Genomic DNA, 26496 nt, shown 5'->3' on the forward strand with positions numbered 1-26496 from the left:
GGCTCTGGAACCCAACTCCTCGAGAGAGGCTGGGCTCTCTACTACTCTGGAGTTGCCCGCGGTGAGAGGCGGCGGGCTGTTGTGGGCTTGCTCATAGCCCCCCAGCTCAGCAGCCATGTGTTGGAGTTGACCCCAGTGAGAGGGTTGTTTCCCTGTGCCTTCGGGTCGGGGAGAGGTCTCTCACTGTTATTTGTGCTTACGGGCCAAATGGCAGTGTAGAGTACCCAACCTTCTTGCCGTCTCTGGGAGGGGTGCTGGAAAATGCTCCGACCGGGGACTCCATCGTTCGACTAAGGGACTTCAATTGGGAGGAACGGCCCCCCCGACCTGAACCCAAGTGGTGGTCTGTTATTGGACTTCTGTGCTAGTCACAGTTTGTCCATAACGAACACCATGTTCAAGCATAAGGGTGTCCATCAGTACACATGGCATCAGGACACCCTAGGTTGGAAGTCGATGATCGACTTTGAGGGGTGGAGCTGTCAACTGATCACCACCTGGTGGTGAGTTGGATCCGATGGCCGGGGAGGAAGTTGGACAGACTTGGCAGACCCAAACGTACTGTGAGGGTCCGCTGGGAACGTTTGGCAGAGTCTCCGGTCAGAGAGATCTTCAACTCCCACCTCCGGCAGAGCTTCAACCAGATCCCGAGGGAGGTTGGAGACATTGAGTCTGAGTGGACCATGTTCTCCACCTCCATTGTCGACGCGGCCGCGCGGAGCTGTGGCCATAAGGTCTCCGGTGCCTGTCATGGCGGCAATACCCGAACCCGGTGGTGGACCCCGGAAGTAAGGGATGCCGTCAAGCTGAAGAAGGACTCCGGAGGCAGCTGATAGGTACCGGGGGGCCAAGCGAGCTTCAGCCCGGGTGGTTGCAGAGGCAAAAACTCGGGTCTGGGAGGAGTTCGGTGAGGCCATGGAAAAGGACTATCGGTTGGCCTTGAACTAATTCTGGCAAACCGTCCGGCGCCTCAGGAGGGTGCCCTGCTCACACTCCTACTATAAACAGTGTGAGCAGTGCCCTGCTCACACTGTTTATAGTAGGAATGGGAATCTGCTGACTTCAACAGGGCATGGGAATCTGCTGACTTCAACCTTCTGACGGTGGAAGGAGTACTTCGAGGATCTCCTCAACCCCACCAACATGTAGAAGCAGTGCCCTGCTCACACTCCTACTATAAACAGTGTGAGCAGTGCCCTGCTCACACTGTTTATAGTAGGAGTGGGAATCTGCTGACTTCAACAGGGGACATTCTCTGACGGTGGAAGGAGTACTTCGAGGATCTCCTCAACCCCACCAACATGTCTTCCACTGAGGAAGCAGAGGCAGAGGGCTCAGTTGAGGACTCGTCGATCCCCCAAGCTGAGGTCACTGAGGTGGTTGAGAAGCTCCTCAGTGGCAAGGCACCGGGGGTGGATGAGATCTGCCCTGAGTACCTCAAGTCTCTGGATGTTGTGGGGCTGTCTTGGTTGACAGCGTGGTGGCTGGGGACAGTGCCTCTGGACTGGCAGACTGGGGTGGTGGTCCCTCTGTTTAAGAAGGGGGACCGGAGGGTGTGTTCCAACTACAGGGGGATCACACTCCTCAGCCTACCCGGAAAAGTCTATGCCAGGGTAATGGAGAGGAGAATCCGGCCGATAGTCGAACCTCGGATTCAGGAGGAACAATGCGGGTTTCGTCCCGGTCGTGGAACACTGGACCATCTCTATACCCTCACCAGGTTGCTGGAGGGTTCATGGGAGTTTGCCCAACCAGTCCACATGTGCTTTGTGGATCTGGAGAAGGCATTCGACTATGTCCCTCGTGGTGATCTGTGGGGGGTGCTCTGGGAGTACGGGGTCCGGGGCCCTCTGCTAAGGGCTGTCCGTTCCCTATATGACCGGAGCAGGAGTTTGGTTCGCATTGCCGGGAGTAAGTCAGACTTGTTCCCAGTGCATGTTGGACTCCGGCAAGGCTGCCCTTTGTCACCGGTCCTGTTTATTATTTATATGGACAGGATTTCTAGGCACAGTCGGGGGCCGGAGGGAGTCCGGTTTGGGGACCACGGGATTTCGTCTCTGCTTTTTGCAGATGATGTTGTCCTGTTGGCTTCTTCAAATCAGGACCTTCAGCGTGCACTGGGACGGTTTGCAGCCGAGTGTGAAACGGCGGGGATGAGAATCAGCACCTCCAAGTCCGAGGCCATGGTTCTCAGCCGGAAAAGGGTGGCTTGCCCCCTTCAGGTTGGTTGAAAGCCCCTGCCTCAAGTGGAGGAGTTTAAGTATTTTGGGGTCTTGTTCACAAGTGAGGGAAGGATGGAGTGGGAGATCGACAGGCGGATTCGTGTATCTTCTGCAGTGATGCGGTCGATATATCGGTCTGTTGTGGTGAAGAAAGAGCTGAGGGCGAAGCTCTCTATTTACCAGTCGATCTACGTTCCTACCCTCACCTATGGTCATGAGCTTTGGGTCATGACCGAAAGGACAAGATCCCGGATACAGGCGGCCGAAATGAGTTTCCTGGGCTGGGCTCTCCCTTAGAGATAGGGTGAGGAGCTCGGTCACTCGGGAGGAGCTCAGAGTAGAGCCGCTGCTCCTCCACATCGAGAGGAGTCAGCTGAGGTGGCTCGGGCATCTGTTCCGGATGCCTCCTGGACGCCTCCCTGGGGAGGAGGCCCCGGGGAAGACCTAGGACACGCTGCAGGGACTATGTCTCTCGGCTGGCCTGGGAACGCCTCGGTATTCCCCCGGAGGAGCTGGAGGAAGTGTCTGGGGAGAGGGAAGTCTGGGTGTCCCTGCTCAGACTGCTGCGTGGCCCCAGATAAGCGGTAGACGATGGATGGATGGATGGATGGAGCGTATGCCTACAAGGAGAATCAGAGATTAAATTACAAGAAGAGACTTTTTGGCAAAGGAGGCTAATCTTGAAGAACTAATTGATGTTTATGCATGTTTTAATTGCCTTTTTCAGTATTAGAAGATTAAATGATTCAATTTAAATTTTAAAAGGACTCGTATTGATATTGGACTTATTAGGTTTGTTGGCTTTATAACTGTTTGCTTTATGGAATAATAATGGATTCTAACTATTTAACCCCACAAATATTGTGTGAAAGAGAAAAGCTGTTTGTAAAGCAATGGCAGTTGCTTGTTGCAGACCTGCATTTTCTAAAATATTTGATTGTGCTGATCTTGCCATGTTTACGGATTGACGATGCTGTACAACCCTAACTTCTGCAAAACCAAGTCTACAATAATGTACACTAAATTCAAGATATCAGATGCTTCAACATATTTTACTATCAGGGAAAGTATAATAAGAATAGAATAGTTGTATACTTTGTAACACCAGTCTGCTGGGGGAACTGGTTAAACTCTGTACAACACAATTCTAATATATCTGCTTAACTTAAAGCTCTTAGGCTCTGATCCCACCTGGTGTCCTGGGTTACTGCCGTCCAAGAACTATTAATTGAGAAGCATTAATAATCATACTACAAATGTGGTTTGCATGCTCAGATCACAATATGACATCAACACGCATTTGCCCCGTTCAAACCAATACTTAGCGCTGATCATTTGTGAGCCAATCATACAGGATGCATGTTAATGTGAAGTGTGAATTGGGCCATTTATACACTACCCAGCTGATAAAGGTAATTTTTCATGAAGTCATGAATACAAATAATTAGAAATAGCTGAGGTATTATGCACAGACAAAATATGAGTGAAACCCTAAATTCAACCCAATACATGTCTGTTTAAATTTGGATGGTTTACATCAAAAAAAGAGACCTAAACAATTAATGGCCTCTGCAGTGGTTTACATTTTGAGATCAAGAAGCTTTTAGTATCATTTCAACCATATATAGTTGATACAGGACAAATAGGTGAAATTGCAGGTGAAATAAGACAATATTTCTCCAGGACCATAAGCACTATATTGGGTCCGGAGTGCCTGCTGTGTGCTACTGCCGCACCGCCATCTTGGAACTTTACATCTTTGATTCGGATCCGATCACTGTATCATGATAAACACCCAATATGTTTCTCTATCAGACTTTTTTAAAATGTAGCAGTTAGGTATTAACTTAAAATAGTGTTTTATTCATGCATGCATTATCATGCATGTATTAATCTGGTGTCAATTCTAGATATTTCTATTATAATATCAAAATGTTGATTAGCGGTTATCAGCCATGTCAGTATTGCTTCCTTATTATGTTTGCACAGGCTGAATGAATTGTTTGCTTGACTCCTGGATCAAGACATCTCATACTGAATGTAAAAAAAAATAAAAGATGTTTTAAAATCATAAAGATATTGATATTACATATATTGACTGCTATACTGTGTTGTGTGTAAAAGCGGATTGACATTGCAGTAATAAACTGTAAACCGTAAACAAATTAATTTGTCTACATGCATCACATAAATAGTCACAAAAGGAAACTGAATGACATCACAGCTCATGAGGTCTATTATTTACGCTCAGACACGTGTCATCATCTCTCTCTGGTGCTTATTATAAATGTCATCTCAGGGTCAGTTTTATTTTTTGGAGCTGGAGTCCCATTTCAATGTGTGGTTTATACCAGATATAACAGATTAGTGCAAGCATGCAATTTGTCTTCTCTTTGTTACTGAATCTCTAATCTGATCTGCGAGGAAGAGGTTGTGCTTTTTAGAGACTCATCCTTTATTGCATTACGTGATATCTGTAAATATTTTATGTTCACTTTTTGTAGCATAGTATGTCAGTTTCTAATGATAGCATAGTTGAAGTTTTGCTTATATATCAGCAATTTTTCCAGTTTGTTCTGACTGAAGGATTAGTAGCAAGAGCCTGTTTTGCAATTTTAATGTCTCTGTTCTTTATCTATTTGAATGCTATCATGGTCTATACTCTTTGGAGTAAGCCTGTTTTTAAAGAAACACCACGCTACATTCTGTTTAACCACATGCTTTTTAATGACTCGATTCAGCTCTTTGTTACGACTTTGTTGTATATTTTAAGCTTCGCCTATCTCAAGTTAGTCATGGCTGCTTGTGCTTTTTTAGTTTTTATTTCTAGCACAACTTTCGGTAATGCACCTTTAAACCTGGCTCTGATGTCATTAGAGCGTTATGTGGCTATAAACTTTCCTCTAAGACATGCTGAAATAGCCACTCAGAAAAAAACTTATATTGCTATTGGAATTATTTGGTGTATGAGTATGATACAATTTATAATCGACTTGCTTTATGTATTATTGTCTGATCCTAAATTTTTTTCATCACAAATATTTTGCTCAAGAGAAAGGCTTTTCATAAAGCAATGGCAAGTAGATGCTTATCAGGGGGTTAATATGTTCTACTTTGTGTCAGTGTCTGTGATCATCCTTTTCACTTATATTAGAATTTTGATCACAGCCAGGTCCATTTCCACGAATAAAGCCTCTGCTTTAAAAGCTCACAAGACCGTGCTGCTGCACATCATTCAGCTGGGCCTGTGCCTTACTTCCTTTCTTTATAGCTCCATAGAGCGAGCTGCAGCAATGACCAGCACCAGCAGCAGTCTTTTTGTAGATCTTCGTTATCTAAACTATTTGTTTGTGCTGATCTTGCCACGCTGCTTAAGCCCACTCATCTATGGACTGAGGGATGATGCTGTAAGACCTTTATTTATCTACTATTTTTGTTGTGCAAGAGGCAAACGCAGGTCTACTGTCAATGTACACTGAATTTAGACCTTTATTTCAGATGCTTAGGGATTCATAAATGTGTTTAGTGTCATAGGCACAGCATATTTAAGATTTAGCTACATGTTTTCTATGATGTTCAAGTCATGGTATTGATGAGGAACATGACAAAAGCTTGAGCTTGTGATTCTTGAGCAATGCTGGATAGAGTTAACTATTGTATTCTGATGTATGTGACTTTACTAATAGAATTTAGCATTGTGTTAAATACTGAAATTGGATCAATATAAAAGGTTCTGTAATTTTTCTGTATTAACAAACTAAAGCTTAATATCCTCAGTATTTACCACCCTGACTTTTTGTCTGTTTTAATCAGAAACCCAATTCAATATATGTATATACTTTTTTTTTATTGGCCTTTGTCATAAAGCAACATGGGTTTCTCCATAATGAGTGAATCAGAAGTGACAGCAGCAAGAAGAAATGTCCAAGAAACATTAAAAAAACACTGAAAAGAACCAGAATCAAAATGCTCTCATGGGTGATACAAGACAATGCTATTATGAGTGGTCTTATCCACAACTGTAAACTATAGAGTCAAACAGTTGTGTGTGGAAAGGATCTTCAGTACAAGTATCAGGGTCATTACTGATATTCAATTTTATCTTTACATTTATAATATTTAAAGATAAGTTGTACATAAGTTATTCATCCAGGCAATAAGTGTTTGGGAGTCATTTCTGATCTACCAGTCAATGAATATTTTCAAAATTCAAAATAAAATATATAGCGCCAATGATGCATGGAAGGTGCAGTATGAGTTCATCTGACAGGACTGATACACCACACAGCGTGCTGGACTGATGGCCTGTGACCTTATAGTTATAAAGTGACATGTGCCTGTTCAATTCAGCACGAGCCGCAGTGGCAGCACAGAGCAGGAGTCACGTGACATAATTTTCAATAATTCTGTCCTCCTCCTTGACAAAACTATATTACACCATGTTAATCAATCTTTCTTATCTCTAAACACTTTTATTCAAACATTCAACATATTTTATAAATAGTCATTGTCAAAATTCAAAAAACATTTTTTAGAAAAATAAGATCACATATATAATATACCTGTGGTCCACATGGTCTCCATTATAACCATTAGTTCACTCGGGTCTTCGTATTCAGATCTCATCTCATATATGAAAGTGGGGTTCAGCATCAAAGGACATAGATCTGTAAATGCTCATCATATGTAAATGTTATCTATTCTTATTAGAAATCTTATAATAGCAGCACAGTGATTTTGTTTGTACAGCAAATAATTCAGGTTGTGCTGACTGAGGGACAAATAATGAAAGTAATTTGTGCAATACTAATGTCTATATTCTTCATCTGTTTTAATGTCATCATGGTCTTCACTCTTTGGAGCAAGCCTATTTTAGAGAGATGCCACGCTACATCCTATTTATCAACATGGTCAGGGCTCTCAAGTTTTGAAGACAGGCAAGAGTGACATCTCCAACCCCCCAAGCAAACAATAGGGCCTACCCTTTTCGCCACCTTCTCTGGGCCAGCATCCTGCAACCTGGACTTTTTAGGGGGCTTTCCTCTCATGGCGAATGAGAGAATGCTTAGTTGCCTTTTAGTTGACATCTTTGAAAGGCAGATGCAATTAATGTATCCATGATCAGGATATCAAATATGACATGATTTTAAAAATGGCCAATAACATCAACAATGCAATACACTTTGATTTATTTAGTGCTAATAAAATTATTAAGCCTGTTTGGAGAGAGATGTTTAATGTGACTAAATGTCAGTCATCGTGTGATAACGAAAAGATGACTAGGCCTAGACCAACGATTCTTAAACTTATTACTTTGGCCCCCAAAAGAAAATTTATGATATAAAACATTCCAAAACGTAATATTTGAATTAAACAAAACATATTAAATTATACAATGTAATGCTGCTGGTTAGTAGCCTTATTTTTCTGAGATTTAATTACATAGAATTTATGATAAATTCATTATTTTATAAAATGACATAAAGCTGGGGCCCCCTGGCACCATCTCAGGGCCCCCAGTTTAAGAACTACTGGCCTAGACTACTTGTTCTGAGCAGGTGTTGTCAGTGAACCGGGGCCCCCTGGCAGCATCTCAGGGCCCCAAGTTTGAGAACCACTGGCCTAGACTACATGTTCTGAGCAGGTGTTGTCAGTGAACAGGCTGTAAAACTGTTTGCTAAGTTACAGACACTCATGAAAAACTGATGCTGATGATCTGGGAAACATTCTCTTGCAGTCAAAATGTCAAGTCAAGAAGCTTTTATTGTCATTTCAACCATATATAGCTGTTGCAGTACACAGTGAAATGAGACAACGTTTCTCCAGGACCATGGTGCTACATAAAACAAAGAAAGGGCTAGGGTCTTAGTACGTCTTAGCCACATAAAGTGCAACTGTACAACCTGGTGCAAACAGTGCAGGACAAGACAAACAAGACAGACAAGACAGTGCAGAACAAAGACAGTGCAAACAAAAAAATTACAAGACGATACAAATAATACAAAAAAGACACTACACAAAAGACATTAAACAGAAACAGCACCGACCAGTGTAAATACTATATGTTCAACAATATTGCATGCAGTAATACTATAATGAACACAGTTTCATAGCAGAAGGTCCCTGAGATAATGTAAAGAATTGTGCAAACCAGCAAACGACTGAAATGTTAGATAGTGTGTGCAAAGAGGAAAAAAGTGTGCAAAAACAGCATGTAAACAGGTTGATGGATGTAAACAGCATGTAAACAGGTTGATGGATGTACAGTATATTGGAAGTGTGTGTATTTGTTGTATGTCTGTGCAGTCCATACAGGTGATGTGCGTGTGTATGTTGTACTCAGAACAGTTCAGTTCCAGTTATTAAGGAGTCTGATGGCTTGTGGGAAGAAACTGTTACACAGTGTGGTCGTGAGGGCCTAATGCTTCGTTACCTTTTTTCTAGATGGCAGGAGGGTGAAGAGGGTGTGCGAGGGGTGTGTGGGGTCATCCACAATGCTGTTGGCTTTGCGGATGCAGCGTGTGGTGTAAATGTCCATGATAGAGAGAATAGAGACTCCAATGATCTTGTCAGCTGTCCTCACTCGCTGCAGGGTTTTGTGATCCGAGATGGTGCAGTTCCCAAACCAGACAGTGATGCAGCTGATCAGAATGCTCCCTCTGTAAAAAGTAGTCAGGACGGGGGGAGGGAGATGTGCCTTTCTTTGCCTTTGTAATAGTGTTAATTTCGTCAGACGAGACGAGACGAAATATGTTCGTCAACAACCTTTTTTTTTCATGACTAAGACGAGGCGATGACAAGACTGCACCACTGTCCAAAAACGCTGACTAAGACTAAATTAACATGCATTATTGTTGACGAAAAAAGACGAGGCAAAAATGTTTTGTATAAAATAAAAACTAAGATAAAATCTCTCTTCATTTTCATCTACAATTGTCTCTGCTTTTTCGGGGAAAAACACCACCAACCTTAAATGACATCTAAAGGCTAACCACCCACACATTCAGGTTAGAGCAGGTTAATCATTTGTGAATGTGTCTCCTAAATCAGAAATTGAAAACCAGACACCTTTAAGATTTGCATTCAACAAAAATCATTCAACAAGTGTATTTTGTCAGGTAATTATGACATTTAACCAGTGTTTGAGATATGTGAAACACTTTTTTTTTTTTACTGAAATGCTTATCAGTAATAATGTGTTATTTTAAAAAAAGACTACAATTTTTTGACTAAAACTAGACTAAAATTAAAAGACTTTTAATCGACTAAAACTTGACTAACAAAAAAAGATATGTGAATGACTAAATATGACTAAAACTAACAAGGACATTTGGCACAAGACTAAGACTAAATTAAAAATAGGTGACGAAATTAACACTACTTTGTAAGAAGTAGAGATGCTGCTGGGCTTTCTTGGTAATGGAGCTGGGGTTGAGTGACCAGGTGAAGTTCTCTGCTAGATGAACACCAAGAAATTTGGTGCTCTTGACGAGCTCTACAGATGATCCATCGATGTTCAGCGGAGAGTGGTCGCTCTGTGCTCTTCTGAAGTCAACAACCATCTCTTTAGTTTTATCAACATTCAGAGACAGGTTGTTGGCTCTACACCAGGTAGTTAGCTGTTGCACCTCCTCCCTGTATGCTGACTTGTCGTTCTTGCTAATGAGACCCACCACAGTCGTGTCATCGGCGAACTTGATGATATAGTTCGATCTGTGTATTGCTGCACAGTCGTGAGTCAGCAAAATGAACAGCAGTGGACTGAGCATGCAGCCCGGAGGGGCTCGAGTGTTCAGTATGGTGGTGCTGGTGCTGTTCCCGATCCGGACTGACTGAGGTCTCCCAGTCAGGAAGTCCAGGATCCAGGTGCAGAGGGAGGTATTTAGTCCCAGCAGGATCAGCTTCCCAATCAGGTGCAGAGGGATGATTGTATTAATTGCTGAACTAAAGTCTGTGAACAGCATTCATACATAAGTGTCTTTATTGTCCAGGTGGGTGAGGGCTAAATGAAGGGGTGTGGCAATGGCATCGTCTGTGGAGTGGTTTGGACGATACGCAAACTGTAGGGCCAATGAGGGTGGTAACTGGAGCCTCTTTCTTTGATTGGCTGATGTGTCAGGCTTGACTAAGAACTCCACGGGAGACTCACTTGTTTCCTGCCCGGTTCCATAGCGACAGCGGTGACAGAGATTAAATTACAAGAAGAGACTTTTTGGCAAAGGAGGCTAATCTTGAAGAGCTAATTGATGTTTATGCATGTTTTAATTGCTTATTTCAGTATTAGAAGATTAAATGATTCAATTATCTGAACTACCTCGGGTCAAAGTCTCTCACTGTTATTTGTGCTTACGGGCCAAATGGCAGTGTAGAGTACCCAACCTTCTTGCCGTCTCTGGGAGGGGTGCTGGAAAATGCTCCGACCGGGGACTCCATCGTTCGACTAAGGGACTTCAATTGGGAGGAACGGCCCCCCCGACCTGAACCCAAGTGGTCGTCTGTTATTGGACTTCTGTGCTAGTCACAGTTTGTCCATAACGAACACCATGTTCAAGCATAATGGTGTCCATCAGTACACATCGCATCAGGACACCCTAGGTCGGAAGTCGATGATCGACTTTGAGGGGTGGAGCTGTCAACTGATCACCACCTGGTGGTGAGTTGGATCCGATGGCCGGGGAGGAAGTTGGACAGACTTGGCAGACCCAAACGTACTGTGAGGGTCCGCTGGGAACGTTTGGCAGAGTCTCCGGTCAGAGAGATCTTCAACTCCCACCTCCGGCAGAGCTTCAACCAGATCCCGAGGGAGGTTGGAGACATTGAGTCTGAGTGGACCATGTTCTCCACCTCCATTGTCGACGCGGCCGCGCGGAGCTGTGGCCATAAGGTCTCCGGTGCCTGTCATGGCGGCAATACCCGAACCCGGTGGTGGACCCCGGAAGTAAGGGATGCCGTCAAGCTGAAGAAGGACTCCGGAGGCAGCTGATAGGTACCGGAGGGCCAAGCGAGCTTCAGCCCGGGTGGTTGCAGAGGCAAAAACTCGGGTCTGGGAGGAGTTCGGTGAGGCCATGGAAAAGGACTATCGGTTGGCCTTGAACTAATTCTGGCAAACCGTCCGGCGCCTCAGGAGGGTGCCCTGCTCACACTCCTACTGTAAACAGTGTGAGCAGTGCCCTGCTCACACTGTTTATAGTAGGAGTGGGAATCTGCTGACTTCAACAGGGGACATTCTCTGACGGTGGAAGGAGTACTTCGAGGATCTCCTCAACCCCACCAACATGTCTTCCACTGAGGAAGCAGAGGCAGAGGGCTCAGTTGAGGACCTGTCGATCCCCCAAGCTGAGGTCACTGAGGTGGTTGAGAAGCTCCTCAGTGGCAAGGCACCGGGGGTGGATGAGATCTGCCCTGAGTACCTCAAGTCTCTGGATGTTGTGGGGCTGTCTTGGTTGACAGCGTGGTGGCTGGGGACGGTGCCTCTGGACTGGCAGACTGGGGTGGTGGTCCCTCTGTTTAAGAAGGGGGACCGGAGGGTGTGTTCCAACTACAGGGGGATCACACTCCTCAGCCTACCCGGAAAAGTCTATGCCAGGGTAATGGAGAGGAGAATCCGGCCGATAGTCGAACCTCGGATTCAGGAGGAACAATGCGGGTTTCGTCCCGGTCGTGGAACACTGGACCATCTCTATACCCTCACCAGGTTGCTGGAGGGTTCATGGGAGTTTGCCCAACCAGTCCACATGTGCTTTGTGGATCTGGAGAAGGCATTCGACTGTGTCCCTCGTGGTGATCTGTGGGGGGTGCTCTGGGAGTACGGGGTCCGGGGCCCTCTGCTAAGGGCTGTCCGTTCCCTATATGACCGGAGCAGGAGTTTGGTTCGCATTGCCGGGAGTAAGTCAGACTTGTTCCCAGTGCATGTTGGACTCCGGCAAGGCTGCCCTTTGTCACCGGTCCTGTTTATTATTTATATGGACAGGATTTCTAGGCACAGTCGGGGGCCGGAGGGAGTCCGGTTTGGGGACCACGGGATTTCGTCTCTGCTTTTTGCAGATGATGTTGTCCTGTTGGCTTCTTCAAATCAGGACCTTCAGCGTGCACTGGGACGGTTTGCAGCCGAGTGTGAAACGGCGGTACGATCAATACGATGTTTTAAAATCATAAAGATATTGATATTACATATATTGACTGCTATACTGTGTTGTGTGTAAAAGCGGATTGACATTGCAGTAATAAACTGTAAACCGTAAACAAATTAATTTGTCTACATGCATCACATAAATAGTCACAAAAGGAAACTGAATGACATCACAGCTCATGAGGTCTATTATTTACGCTCAGACACGTGTCATCATCTCTCTCTGGTGCTTATTATAAATGCCATCTCAGGGTCAGTTTTATTTTTTGGAGCTGGAGTCCCATTTCAATGTGTGGTTTATACCAGATATAACAGATTAGTGCAAGCATGCAATTTGTCTTCTCTTTGTTACTGAATCTCTAATCTGATCTGCGAGGAAGAGGTTGTGCTTTTTAGAGACTCATCCTTTATTGCATTATGTGATATCTGTAAATATTTTATGTTCACTTTTTGTAGCATAGTATGTCAGTTTCTAATGATAGCATAGTTGAAGTTTTGCTTATATATCAGCAATTTTTCCAGTTTGTTCTGACTGAAGGATTAGTAGCAAGAGTCTGTGTTGCAATTTTAATGTCTCTGTTCTTTATCTATTTGAATGCTCTCATGGTCTATACTCTTTGGAGTAAGCCTGTTTTTAAAGAAACACCACGCTACATTCTGTTTAACCACATGCTTTTTAATGACTCGATTCAGCTCTTTGTTACGACTTTGTTGTATATTTTAAGCTTCGCCTATCTCAAGTTAGTCATGGCTGCTTGTGCTTTTTTAGTTTTTATTTCTAGCACAACTTTCCGTAATGCACCTTTAAACCTGGCTCTGATGTCATTAGAGCGTTATGTGGCTATAAACTTTCCTCTAAGACATGCTGAAATAGCCACTCAGAAAAAAACTTATATTGCTATTGGAATTATTTGGTGTATGAGTATGATACAATTTATAATTGACTTGCTTTATGTATTATTGTCTGATCCTAAATTTTTTTCATCACAAATATTTTGCTCAAGAGAAAGGCTTTTCATAAAGCAATGGCAAGTAGATGCTTATCAGGGGGTTAATATGTTCTACTTTGTGTCAGTGTCTGTGATCATCCTTTTCACTTATATTAGAATTTTGATCGCAGCCAGGTCCATTTCCACGAATAAAGCCTCTGCTTTAAAAGCTCACAAGACTGTGCTGCTGCACATCATTCAGCTGGGCCTGTGCCTTACTTCCTTTCTTTATAGCTCCATAGAGCGAGCTGCAGCAATGACCAGCACCAGCAGCAGTCTTTTTGTAGATCTTCGTTATCTAAACTATTTGTTTGTGCTGATCTTGCCACGCTGCTTAAGCCCACTCATCTATGGACTGAGGGATGATGCTGTAAGACCTTTATTTATCTACTATTTTTGTTGTGCAAGAGGCAAACGCAGGTCTACTGTCAATGTACACTGAATTTAGACCTTTATTTCAGATGCTTAGGGATTCATAAATGTGTTTAGTGTCATAGGCACAGCATATTTAAGATTTAGCTACATGTTTTCTATGATGTTCAAGTCATGGTATTGATGAGGAACATGACAAAAGCTTGAGCTTGTGATTCTTGAGCAATGCTGGATAGAGTTAACTATTGTATTCTGATGTATGTGACTTTACTAATAGAATTTAGCATTGTGTTAAATACTGAAATTGGATCAATATAAAAGGTTCTGTAATTTTTCTGTATTAACAAACTAAAGCTTAATATCCTCAGTATTTACCACCCTGACTTTTTGTCTGTTTTAATCAGAAACCCAATTCAATATATGTATATACTTTTTTTTATTGGCCTTTGTCATAAAGCAACATGGGTTTCTCCATAATGATTGAATCAGAAGTGACAGCAGCAAGAAGAAATGTCCAAGAAACATTAAAAAAACACTGAAAAGAACCAGAATCAAAATGCTCTCATGGGTGATACAAGACAATGCTATTATGAGTGGTCTTATCCACAACTGTAAACTATAGAGTCAAACAGTTGTGTGTGGAAAGGATCTTCAGTACAAGTATCAGGGTCATTACTGATATTCAATTTTATCTTTACATTTATAATATTTAAAGATAAGTTGTACATAAGTTATTCATCCAGGCAATAAGTGTTTGGGAGTCATTTCTGATCTACCAGTCAATGAATATTTTCAAAATTCAAAATAAAATATATAGCGCCAATGATGCATGGAAGGTGCAGTATGAGTTCATCTGACAGGACTGATACACCACACAGCGTGCTGGACTGATGGCCTGTGACCTTATAGTTATAAAGTGACATGTGCCTGTTCAATTCAGCACGAGCCGCAGTGGCGGCACAGAGCAGGAGTCACGTGACATAATTTTCAATAATTCTGTCCTCCTCCTTGACAAAACTATATTACACCATGTTAATCAATCTTTCTTATCTCTAAACACTTTTATTCAAACATTCAACATATTTTATAAATAGTCATTGTCAAAATTCAAAAAACATTTTTTAGAAAAATAAGATCACATATATAATATACCTGTGGTCCACATGGTCTCCATTATAACCATTAGTTCACTCGGGTCTTCGTATTCAGATCTCATCTCATATATGAAAGTGGGGTTCAGCATCAAAGGACATAGATCTGTAAATGCTCATCATATGTAAATGTTATCTATTCTTATTAGAAATCTTATAATAGCAGCACAGTGATTTTGTTTGTACAGCAAATAATTCAGGTTGTGCTGACTGAGGGACAAATAATGAAAGTAATTTGTGCAATACTAATGTCTATATTCTTCATCTGTTTTAATGTCATCATGGTCTTCACTCTTTGGAGCAAGCCTATTTTAGAGAGATGCCACGCTACATCCTATTTATCAACATGGTCAGGGCTCTCAAGTTTTGAAGACAGGCAAGAGTGACATCTCCAACCCCCCAAGCAAACAATAGGGCCTACCCTTTTCGCCACCTTCTCTGGGCCAGCATCCTGCAACCTGGACTTTTTAGGGGGCTTTCCTCTCATGGCGAATGAGAGAATGCTTAGTTGCCTTTTAGTTGACATCTTTGAAAGGCAGATGCAATTAATGTATCCATGATCAGGATATCAAATATGACATGATTTTAAAAATGGCCAATAACATCAACAATGCAATACACTTTGATTTATTTAGTGCTAATAAAATTATTAAGCCTGTTTGGAGAGAGATGTTTAATGTGACTAAATGTCAGTCATCGTGTGATAACGAAAAGATGACTAGGCCTAGACCAACGATTCTTAAACTTATTACTTTGGCCCCCAAAAGAAAATTTATGATATAAAACATTCCAAAACGTAATATTTGAATTAAACAAAACATATTAAATTATACAATGTAATGCTGCTGGTTAGTAGCCTTATTTTTCTGAGATTTAATTACATAGAATTTATGATAAATTCATTATTTTATAAAATGACATAAAGCTGGGGCCCCCTGGCACCATCTCAGGGCCCCCAGTTTAAGAACTACTGGCCTAGACTACTTGTTCTGAGCAGGTGTTGTCAGTGAACAGGCTGTAAAACTGTTTGCTAAGTTACAGACACTCATGAAAAACTGATGCTGATGATCTGGGAAACATTCTCTTGCAGTCAAAATGTCAAGTCAAGAAGCTTTTATTGTCATTTCAACCATATATAGCTGTTGCAGTACACAGTGAAATGAGACAACGTTTCTCCAGGACCATGGTGCTACATAAAACAAAGAAAGGGCTAGGGTCTTAGTAAGTCTTAGCCACATAAAGTGCAACTGTACAACCTGGTGCAAACAGTGCAGGACAAGACAAACAAGACAGACAAGACAGTGCAGAACAAAGACAGTGCAAACAAAAAAATTACAAGACGATACAAATAATACAAAAAAGACACTACACAAAAGACATTAAACAGAAACAGCACCGACCAGTGTAAATACTATATGTTCAACAATATTGCATGCAGTAATACTATAATGAACACAGTTTCATAGCAGAAGGTCCCTGAGATAATGTAAAGAATTGTGCAAACCAGCAAACGACTGAAATGTTAGATAGTGTGTGCAAAGAGGAAAAAAGTGTGCAAAAACAGCATGTAAACAGGTTGATGGATGTAAACAGCATGTAAACAGGTTGATGGATGTACAGTATATTGGAAGTGTGTGTATTTGTTGTATGTCTGTGCAGTCCATACAGGTGATGTGCGTGTGTATGTTGTACTCAGAACAGTTCAGTTCCAGTTATTAAGGAGTCTGATGGCTTGTGGGAAGAAACTGTTACACAGTGTGGTCGTGAGGGCCTAATGCTTCGTTACCTTTTTTCTAGACGGCAGGAGGGTGAAGAGGGTGTGCGAGGGGTGTGTGGGGTCATCCACAATGCTGTTGGCTTTGCGGATGCAGCGTGTGGTGTAAATGTCCATGATAGAGAGAATAGAGACTCCAATGATCTTCTCAACTGTCCTCACTCGCTGCAGGGTTTTGTGATCCGAGATGGTGCAGTTCCCAAACCAGACAGTGATGCAGCTGATCAGAATGCTCCCTCTGTAAAAAGTAGTCAGGACGGGGGGAGGGAGATGTGCCTTTCTTTGCCTTTGTAATAGTGTTAATTTCGTCAGACGAGACGAGACGAAATATGTTCGTCAACAACCTTTTTTTTTCATGACTAAGACGAGGCGATGACAAGACTGCACCACTGTCCAAAAACGCTGACTAAGACTAAATTAACATGCATTATTGTTGACGAAAAAAGACGAGGCAAAAATGTTTTGTATAAAATAAAAACTAAGATAAAATCTCTCTTCATTTTCATCTACAATTGTCTCTGCTTTTTCGGGGAAAAACACCACCAACCTTAAATGACATCTAAAGGCTAACCACCCACACATTCAGATTAGAGCAGGTTAATCATTTGTGAATGTGTCTCCTAAATCAGAAATTGAAAACCAGACACCTTTAAGATTTGCATTCAACAAAAATCATTCAACAAGTGTATTTTGTCAGGTAATTATGACATTTAACCAGTGTTTGAGATATGTGAAACACTTTTTTTTTTTTACTGAAATGCTTATCAGTAATAATCTCAGTAATAATGTGTTATTTTAAAAAAAGACTACAATTTGTTGACTAAAACTAGACTAAAATTAAAAGACTTTTAATCGACTAAAACTTGACTAACAAAAAAAGATATGTGAATGACTAAATATGACTAAAACTAACAAGGACATTTGGCACAAGACTAAGACTAAATTAAAAATAGGTGATGAAATTAACACTACTTTGTAAGAAGTAGAGATGCTGCTGGGCTTTCTTGGTAATGGAGCTGGGGTTGAGTGACCAGGTGAAGTTCTCTGCTAGATGAACACCAAGAAATTTGGTGCTCTTGACGAGCTCTACGGATGATCCATCGATGTTCAGCGGAGAGTGGTCGCTCTGTGCTCTTCTGAAATCAACAACCATCTCTTTAGTTTTATCAACATTCAGAGACAGGTTGTTGGCTCTACACCAGGTAGTTAGCTGTTGCACCTCCTCCCTGTATGCTGACTTGTCGTTCTTGCTAATGAGACCCACCACAGTCGTGTCATCGGCGAACTTGATGATATAGTTCGATCTGTGTATTGCTGCACAGTCGTGAGTCAGCAAAATGAACAGCAGTGGACTGAGCATGCAGCCCGGAGGGGCTCGAGTGTTCAGTATGGTGGTGCTGGTGCTGTTCCCGATCCGGACTGACTGAGGTCTCCCAGTCAGGAAGTCCAGGATCCAGGTGCAGAGGGAGGTATTTAGTCCCAGCAGGATCAGCTTCCCAATCAGGTGCAGAGGGATGATTGTATTAATTGCTGAACTAAAGTCTGTGAACAGCATTCATACATAAGTGTCTTTATTGTCCAGGTGGGTGAGGGCTAAATGAAGGGGTGTGGCAATGGCATCGTCTGTGGAGTGGTTTGGACGATACGCAAACTGTAGGGCCAATGAGGGTGGTAACTGGAGCCTCTTTCTTTGATTGGCTGATGTGTCAGGCTTGACTAAGAACTCCACGGGAGACTCACTTGTTTCCTGCCCGGTTCCATAGCGACAGCGGTGACAGAGATTAAATTACAAGAAGAGACTTTTTGGCAAAGGAGGCTAATCTTGAAGAGCTAATTGATGTTTATGCATGTTTTAATTGCTTATTTCAGTATTAGAAGATTAAATGATTCAATTATCTGAACTACCTCGGGTCACAGGGAGCCTGTACCTATCTCAGGCATCATTGGGCATCAAGGCAGGATACACGATGGACGGAGTGCCAACCCATCGCAGGGCACACACACACACACAATTTTTCTCTGGACAATTTTTCCAGAGATGCCAATCAACCTACCATGCATGTCTTTGGACCGGGAGAGGAAACCCCCAAGGCACGGGGAGAACATGCAAACTCCACCCACACAAGGTGGAGGCGGGAATCGAACCCTGACCCTGGAGGTGTGAGGCGAACATGCTAACCACTAAGCCACCGTGCCCACCAGGCTTTATAACTGTTAGAATTTATTTGCTTTATGGAATAAAAATGGATTTGAACTATTTAACCCCACAAATATTGTGTGAAAGAGAAATGCTGTTTGTAAAGCAATGGCAGTTGCTTGTTGCAGACCTGCATTTTCTAAAATATTTGATTGTGCTGATCTTGCCATGTTGACTAATCCCACTAATTTACGGATTGACGATGCTGTACAACCCTATCTTCTGCAAAACCAAGTCTACAATAATATACACTAAATTCAAGATATCAGATGCTTCAACATATTTTACTATCAGGGAAAGTATAATAAGAATAGAATAGTTGTATACTTTACCAGTCTTTTGGGGGAACTGGTTAAACTCTGTACAACACAATTCTAATATATCTGCTTAACTTAAAGCTCTTAGGCTCTGATCCCACCTCATGTCCTGGGTTATTGCCGTCCAAGAACTATTAATTGAGAAGCATTAATAATCATACTACAAATGTGGTTTGCATGCTCAGATCACAATATGACTTCAACACGCATTTGCCCCGTTCAAACCAATACTTAGCGCTGATCATTTGAGCCAATCATACAGGATGCATGTTAATGTGAAGTGTGAATTGGGCCATTTATACACTACCCAGCTGATAAAGGTAATTTTTCCCTAGATCCCATTCAGGTCAATAAATAGGACTGAGTATGAATATATTTATTAAGTCATGAATACAAATAATTAGAAATAGCTGAGGTATTATGCACAGACAAAATATGAGTGAAACCCTAAATTCAACCCAATACATGTCTGTTTAAATTTGGATGGTTTACATAAAAAAAGAGACCTAAACAATTAATGGCCTCTGCAGTGGTTTACATTTTGGGATCAAGAAGCTTTTATTATCATTTCAACCGTATATAGTTGATACCGGACAAATAGGTGAAATTGCAGGTGAAATAAGACAATATTTCTCCAGGACCATATGCACTATATTGGGTCCGGAGTGCCTGCTGTGTGCTACTGCCGCACCGCCATCTTGGAACTTTACATCTTGGATTCGGCTCCGATCACTGAATCATGATAAACACCCAATATGTTTCTCTATCAGACTTTTTTCAAATGTAGCAGTTAGGTATTAACCTAAAATAGGTGATTCATTATCATGCATGTATTAATCTGGTGTCAATTCTAGATATTTCTATTATAGTATCAAAATGTTGATTAGCGGTTATCAGCCATGTCAATATTGCTTCCTTATTATGTTTGCACAGGCTGAATGAATTGTTTGCTTGACTCCTGGATCAAGACATCTCATACTGAATGTAAAAAAATAAAAGATTTTTTAAAATCATAAAGATATTGATATTACAGATATTGACTGCTATACTGTGTTGTGTGTAAAAGCGGTTTGACATTGCAGTAATAAACTGTAAACCGTAAACAAATTAATTTGTCTACATGCATCACATAAATAGTCACAAATGGAAACTGAATGACATCACAGGAATGTATAAACTCATGAGGTCTATTATTTACGCTCAGACACGTGTCATCATCTCTCTCTGGTGCTTATTATAAATGTCATCTCAGGGTCAGTTTTATTTTTTGGAGCTGGAGTCCCATTTCAATGTGTGGTTTTATACCAGATATAACAGATTAGTGCAAGCATGCAATTTGTCTTCTCTTTGTTACTGAATCTCTAATCTGATCTGCGAGGAAGAGGTTGTGCTTTTTAGAGACTCATCCTTTATTGCATTATGTGATATCTGTAAATATTTTATGTTCACTTTTTGTAGCATAGTATGTCAGTTTCTAATGATAGCATAGTTGAAGTTTTGCTTATATATCAGCAATTTTTCCAGTTTGTTCTGACTGAAGGATTAGTAGCAAGAGCCTGTTTTGCAATTTTAATGTCTCTGTTCTTTATCTATTTGAATGCTCTCATGGTCTATACTCTTTGGAGTAAGCCTGTTTTTAAAGAAACACCACGCTACATTCTGTTTAACCACATGCTTTTTAATGACTCGATTCAGCTCTTTGTTACGACTTTGTTGTATATTTTAAGCTTCGCCTATCTCAAGTTAGTCATGGCTGCTTGTGCTTTTTTAGTTTTTATTTCTAGCACAACTTTCCGTAATGCACCTTTAAACCTGGCTCTGATGTCATTAGAGCGTTATGTGGCTATAAACTTTCCTCTAAGACATGCTGAAATAGCCACTCAGAAAAAAACTTATATTGCTATTGGAATTATTTGGTGTATGAGTATGATACAATTTATAATTGACTTGCTTTATGTATTATTGTCTGATCCTAAATTTTTTTCATCACAAATATTTTGCTCAAGAGAAAGGCTTTTCATAAAGCAATGGCAAGTAGATGCTTTTCAGGGGGTTAATATGTTCTACTTTGTGTCAGTGTCTGTGATCATCCTTTTCACTTATATTAGAATTTTGATCACAGCCAGGTCCATTTCCACGAATAAAGCCTCTGCTTTAAAAGCTCACAAGACTGTGCTGCTGCACATCATTCAGCTGGGCCTGTGCCTTACTTCCTTTCTTTATAGCTCCATAGAGCGAGCTGCAGCAATGACCAGCACCAGCAGCAGTCTTTTTGTAGATCTTCGTTATCTAAACTATTTGTTTGTGCTGATCTTGCCACGCTGCTTAAGCCCACTCATCTATGGACTGAGGGATGATGCTGTAAGACCTTTATTTATCTACTATTTTTGTTGTGCAAGAGGCAAACGCAGGTCTACTGTCAATGTACACTGAATTTAGACCTTTATTTCAGATGCTTAGGGATTCATAAATGTGCTTAGTGTCATAGGCACAGCATATTTAAGATTTAGCTACATGTTTTCTATGATGTTCAAGTCATGGTATTGATGAGGAACATGACAAAAGCTTGAGCTTGTGATTCTTGAGCAATGCTGGATAGAGTTAACTATTGTATTCTGATGTATGTGACTTTACTAATAGAATTTAGCATTGTGTTAAATACTGAAATTGGATCAATATAAAAGGTTCTGTAATTTTTCTGTATTAACAAACTAAAGCTTAATATCCTCAGTATTTACCACCCTGACTTTTTGTCTGTTTTAATCAGAAACCCAATTCAATATATGTATATACTTTTTTTTATTGGCCTTTGTCATAAAGCAACATGGGTTTCTCCATAATGAGTGAATCAGAAGTGACAGCAGCAAGAAGAAATGTCCAAGAAACATTAAAAAAACACTGAAAAGAACCAGAATCAAAATGCTCTCATGGGTGATACAAGACAATGCTATTATGAGTGGTCTTATCCACAACTGTAAACTATAGAGTCAAACAGTTGTGTGTGGAAAGGATCTTCAGTACAAGTATCAGGGTCATTACTGATATTCAATTTTATCTTTACATTTATAATATTTAAAGATAAGTTGTACATAAGTTATTCATCCACGCAATAAGTGTTTGGGAGTCATTTCTGATCTACCAGTCAATGAATATTTTCAAAATTCAAAATAAAATATATAGCGCCAATGATGCATGGAAGGTGCAGTATGAGTTCATCTGACAGGACTGATACACCACACAGCGTGCTGGACTGATGGCCTGTGACCTTATAGTTGTAAAGTGACATGTGCCTGTTCAATTCAGCACGAGCCGCAGTGGCAGCACAGAGCAGGAGTCACGTGACATAATTTTCAATAATTCTGTCCTCCTCCTTGACAAAACTATATTACACCATGTTAATCAATCTTTCTTATCTCTAAACACTTTTATTCAAACATTCAACATATTTTATAAATAGTCATTGTCAAAATTCAAAAAACATTTTTTAGAAAAATAAGATCACATATATAATATACCTGTGGTCCACATGGTCTCCATTATAACCATTAGTTCACTCGGGTCTTCGTATTCAGATCTCATCTCATATATGAAAGTGGGGTTCAGCATCAAAGGACATAGATCTGTAAATGCTCATCATATGTAAATGTTATCTATTCTTATTAGAAATCTTATAATAGCAGCACAGTGATTTTGTTTGTACAGCAAATAATTCAGGTTGTGCTGACTGAGGGACAAATAATGAAAGTAATTTGTGCAATACTAATGTCTATATTCTTCATCTGTTTTAATGTCATCATGGTCTTCACTCTTTGGAGCAAGCCTATTTTAGAGAGACGCCACGCTACATCCTATTTATCAACATGGTCAGGGCTCTCAAGTTTTGAAGACAGGCAAGAGTGACATCTCCAACCCCCCAAGCAAACAATAGGGCCTACCCTTTTCGCTACCTTCTCTGGGCCAGCATCCTGCAACCTGGACTTTTTAGGGGGCTTTCCTCTCATGGCGAATGAGAGAATGCTTAGTTGCCTTTTAGTTGACATCTTTGAAAGGCAGATGCAATTAATGTATCCATGATCAGGATATCAAATATGACATGATTTTAAAAATGGCCAATAACATCAACAATGCAATACACTTTGATTTATTTAGTGCTAATAAAATTATTAAGCCTGTTTGGAGAGAGATGTTTAATGTGACTAAATGTCAGTCATCGTGTGATAACGAAAAGATGACTAGGCCTAGACCAACGATTCTTAAACTTATTACTTTCCCCCCCAAAAGAAAATTTATGATATAAAACATTCCAAAACGTAACATTTGAATTAAACAAAACATATTAAATTATACAATGTAATGCTGCTGGTTAGTAGCCTTATTTTTCTGAGATTTAATTACATAGAATTTATGATAAATTCATTATTTTATAAAATGACATAAAGCTGGGGCCCCCTGGCACCATCTCAGGGCCCCCAGTTTAAGAACTACTGGCCTAGACTACTTGTTCTGAGCAGGTGTTGTCAGTGAACCGGGGCCCCCTGGCAGCATCTCAGGGCCCCAAGTTTGAGAACCACTGGCCTAGACTACATGTTCTGAGCAGGTGTTGTCAGTGAACAGGCTGTAAAACTGTTTGCTAAGTTACAGACACTCATGAAAAACTGATGCTGATGATCTGGGAAACATTCTCTTGCAGTCAAAATGTCAAGTCAAGAAGCTTTTATTGTCATTTCAACCATATATAGCTGTTGCAGTACACAGTGAAATGAGACAACGTTTCTCCAGGACCATGGTGCTACATAAAACAAAGAAAGGGCTAGGGTCTTAGTACGTCTTAGCCACATAAAGTGCAACTGTACAACCTGGTGCAAACAGTGCAGGACAAGACAAACAAGACAGACAAGACAGTGCAGAACAAAGACAGTGCAAACAAAAAAATTACAAGACGATACAAATAATACAAAAAAGACACTACACAAAAGACATTAAACAGAAACAGCACCGACCAGTGTAAATACTATATGTTCAACAATATTGCATGCAGTAATACTATAATGAACACAGTTTCATAGCAGAAGGTCCCTGAGATAATGTAAAGAATTGTGCAAACCAGCAAACGACTGAAATGTTAGATAGTGTGTGCAAAGAGGAAAAAAGTGTGCAAAAACAGCATGTAAACAGGTTGATGGATGTAAACAGCATGTAAACAGGTTGATGGATGTACAGTATATTGGAAGTGTGTGTATTTGTTGTATGTCTGTGCAGTCCATACAGGTGATGTGCTTGTGTATGTTGTACTCAGAACAGTTCAGTTCCAGTTATTAAGGAGTCTGATGGCTTGTGGGAAGAAACTGTTACACAGTGTGGTCGTGAGGGCCTAATGCTTCGTTACCTTTTTTCTAGACGGCAGGAGGGTGAAGAGGGTGTGCGAGGGGTGTGTGGGGTCATCCACAATGCTGTTGGCTTTGCGGATGCAGCGTGTGGTGTAAATGTCCATGATAGAGAGAAGAGAGACTCCAATGATCTTCTCAACTGTCCTCACTCGCTGCAGGGTTTTGTAATCCGAGATGGTGCAGTTCCCAAACCAGACAGTGATGCAGCTGATCAGAATGCTCCCTCTGTAAAAAGTAGTCAGGACGGGGGGAGGGAGATGTGCCTTTCTTTGCCTTTGTAATAGTGTTAATTTCGTCAGACGAGACGAGACGAAATATGTTCGTCAACAACCTTTTTTTTTCATGACTAAGACGAGGCGATGACAAGACTGCACCACTGTCCAAAAACGCTGACTAAGACTAAATTAACATGCATTATTGTTGACGAAAAAAGACGAGGCAAAAATGTTTTGTATAAAATAAAAACTAAGATAAAATCTCTCTTCATTTTCATCTACAATTGTCTCTGCTTTTTCGGGGAAAAACACCACCAACCTTAAATGACATCTAAAGGCTAACCACCCACACATTCAGGTTAGAGCAGGTTAATCATTTGTGAATGTGTCTCCTAAATCAGAAATTGAAAACCAGACACCTTTAAGATTTGCATTCAACAAAAATCATTCAACAAGTGTATTTTGTCAGGTAATTATGACATTTAACCAGTGTTTGAGATATGTGAAACACTTTTTTTTTTTTACTGAAATGCTTATCAGTAATAATCTCAGTAATAATGTGTTATTTTAAAAAAAGACTACAATTTTTTGACTAAAACTAGACTAAAATTAAAAGACTTTTAATCGACTAAAACTTGACTAACAAAAAAAGATATGTGAATGACTAAATATGACTAAAACTAACAAGGACATTTGGCACAAGACTAAGACTAAATTAAAAATAGGTGACGAAATTAACACTACTTTGTAAGAAGTAGAGATGCTGCTGGGCTTTCTTGGTAATGGAGCTGGGGTTGAGTGACCAGGTGAAGTTCTCTGCTAGATGAACACCAAGAAATTTGGTGCTCTTGACGAGCTCTACGGATGATCCATCGATGTTCAGCGGAGAGTGGTCGCTCTGTGCTCTTCTGAAGTCAACAACCATCTCTTTAGTTTTATCAACATTCAGAGACAGGTTGTTGGCTCTACACCAGGTAGTTAGCTGTTGCACCTCCTCCCTGTATGCTGACTTGTCGTTCTTGCTAATGAGACCCACCACAGTCGTGTCATCGGCGAACTTGATGATATAGTTCGATCTGTGTATTGCTGCACAGTCGTGAGTCAGCAAAATGAACAGCAGTGGACTGAGCATGCAGCCCGGAGGGGCTCGAGTGTTCAGTATGGTGGTGCTGGTGCTGTTCCCGATCCGGACTGACTGAGGTCTCCCAGTCAGGAAGTCCAGGATCCAGGTGCAGAGGGAGGTATTTAGTCCCAGCAGGATCAGCTTCCCAATCAGGTGCAGAGGGATGATTGTATTAATTGCTGAACTAAAGTCTGTGAACAGCATTCATACATAAGTGTCTTTATTGTCCAGGTGGGTGAGGGCTAAATGAAGGGGTGTGGCAATGGCATCGTCTGTGGAGTGGTTTGGACGATACGCAAACTGTAGGGCCAATGAGGGTGGTAACTGGAGCCTCTTTCTTTGATTGGCTGATGTGTCAGGCTTGACTAAGAACTCCACGGGAGACTCACTTGTTTCCTGCCCGGTTCCATAGCGACAGCGGTGACAGAGATTAAATTACAAGAAGAGACTTTTTGGCAAAGGAGGCTAATCTTGAAGAGCTAATTGATGTTTATGCATGTTTTAATTGCTTATTTCAGTATTAGAAGATTAAATGATTCAATTATCTGAACTACCTCGGGTCACAGGGAGCCTGTACCTATCTCAGGCATCATTGGGCATCAAGGCAGGATACACGATGG

The 26496-nt window shown here is 41.1% G+C and overlaps 3 protein-coding genes across 3 annotated transcripts; all 3 read left to right on the top strand.

Moving 5' to 3' along the window:
• The first annotated feature begins 4732 nt into the window (after positions 1–4732).
• Positions 4733–5701, top strand: LOC132860275 (odorant receptor 131-2-like). Its single transcript, XM_060891422.1, has one exon. The coding sequence runs from the start codon at positions 4733–4735 to the stop codon at positions 5699–5701; it is 969 nt and encodes a 322-aa protein (XP_060747405.1).
• A 7112-nt stretch (positions 5702–12813) lies between these two features.
• On the top strand, positions 12814–13782 carry LOC132860274 (odorant receptor 131-2-like). Its single transcript, XM_060891421.1, has one exon. The coding sequence runs from the start codon at positions 12814–12816 to the stop codon at positions 13780–13782; it is 969 nt and encodes a 322-aa protein (XP_060747404.1).
• A 6833-nt stretch (positions 13783–20615) lies between these two features.
• LOC132860273 (odorant receptor 131-2-like) lies at positions 20616–21584 on the top strand. The gene has a single exon (XM_060891420.1). It carries the CDS (start codon positions 20616–20618, stop codon positions 21582–21584), a length of 969 nt encoding a protein of 322 aa, XP_060747403.1.
• Positions 21585–26496: the final 4912 nt, after the last annotated feature.

Source organism: Tachysurus vachellii, chromosome 17, assembly GCF_030014155.1.
Source record: "Tachysurus vachellii isolate PV-2020 chromosome 17, HZAU_Pvac_v1, whole genome shotgun sequence".
In the NCBI taxonomy this organism is placed as follows: Eukaryota; Metazoa; Chordata; class Actinopteri; order Siluriformes; family Bagridae; genus Tachysurus; species Tachysurus vachellii.

Excerpts from the sequence above, each read along its gene's own strand:
- LOC132860275 (XM_060891422.1), top strand. The coding sequence starts at position 4,733 with ATGTCAGTTTCTAATGATAGCATAGTTGAAGTTTTGCTTATATATCAG.
- LOC132860273 (XM_060891420.1), top strand. The coding sequence starts at position 20,616 with ATGTCAGTTTCTAATGATAGCATAGTTGAAGTTTTGCTTATATATCAG.
- LOC132860274 (XM_060891421.1), top strand. The coding sequence starts at position 12,814 with ATGTCAGTTTCTAATGATAGCATAGTTGAAGTTTTGCTTATATATCAG.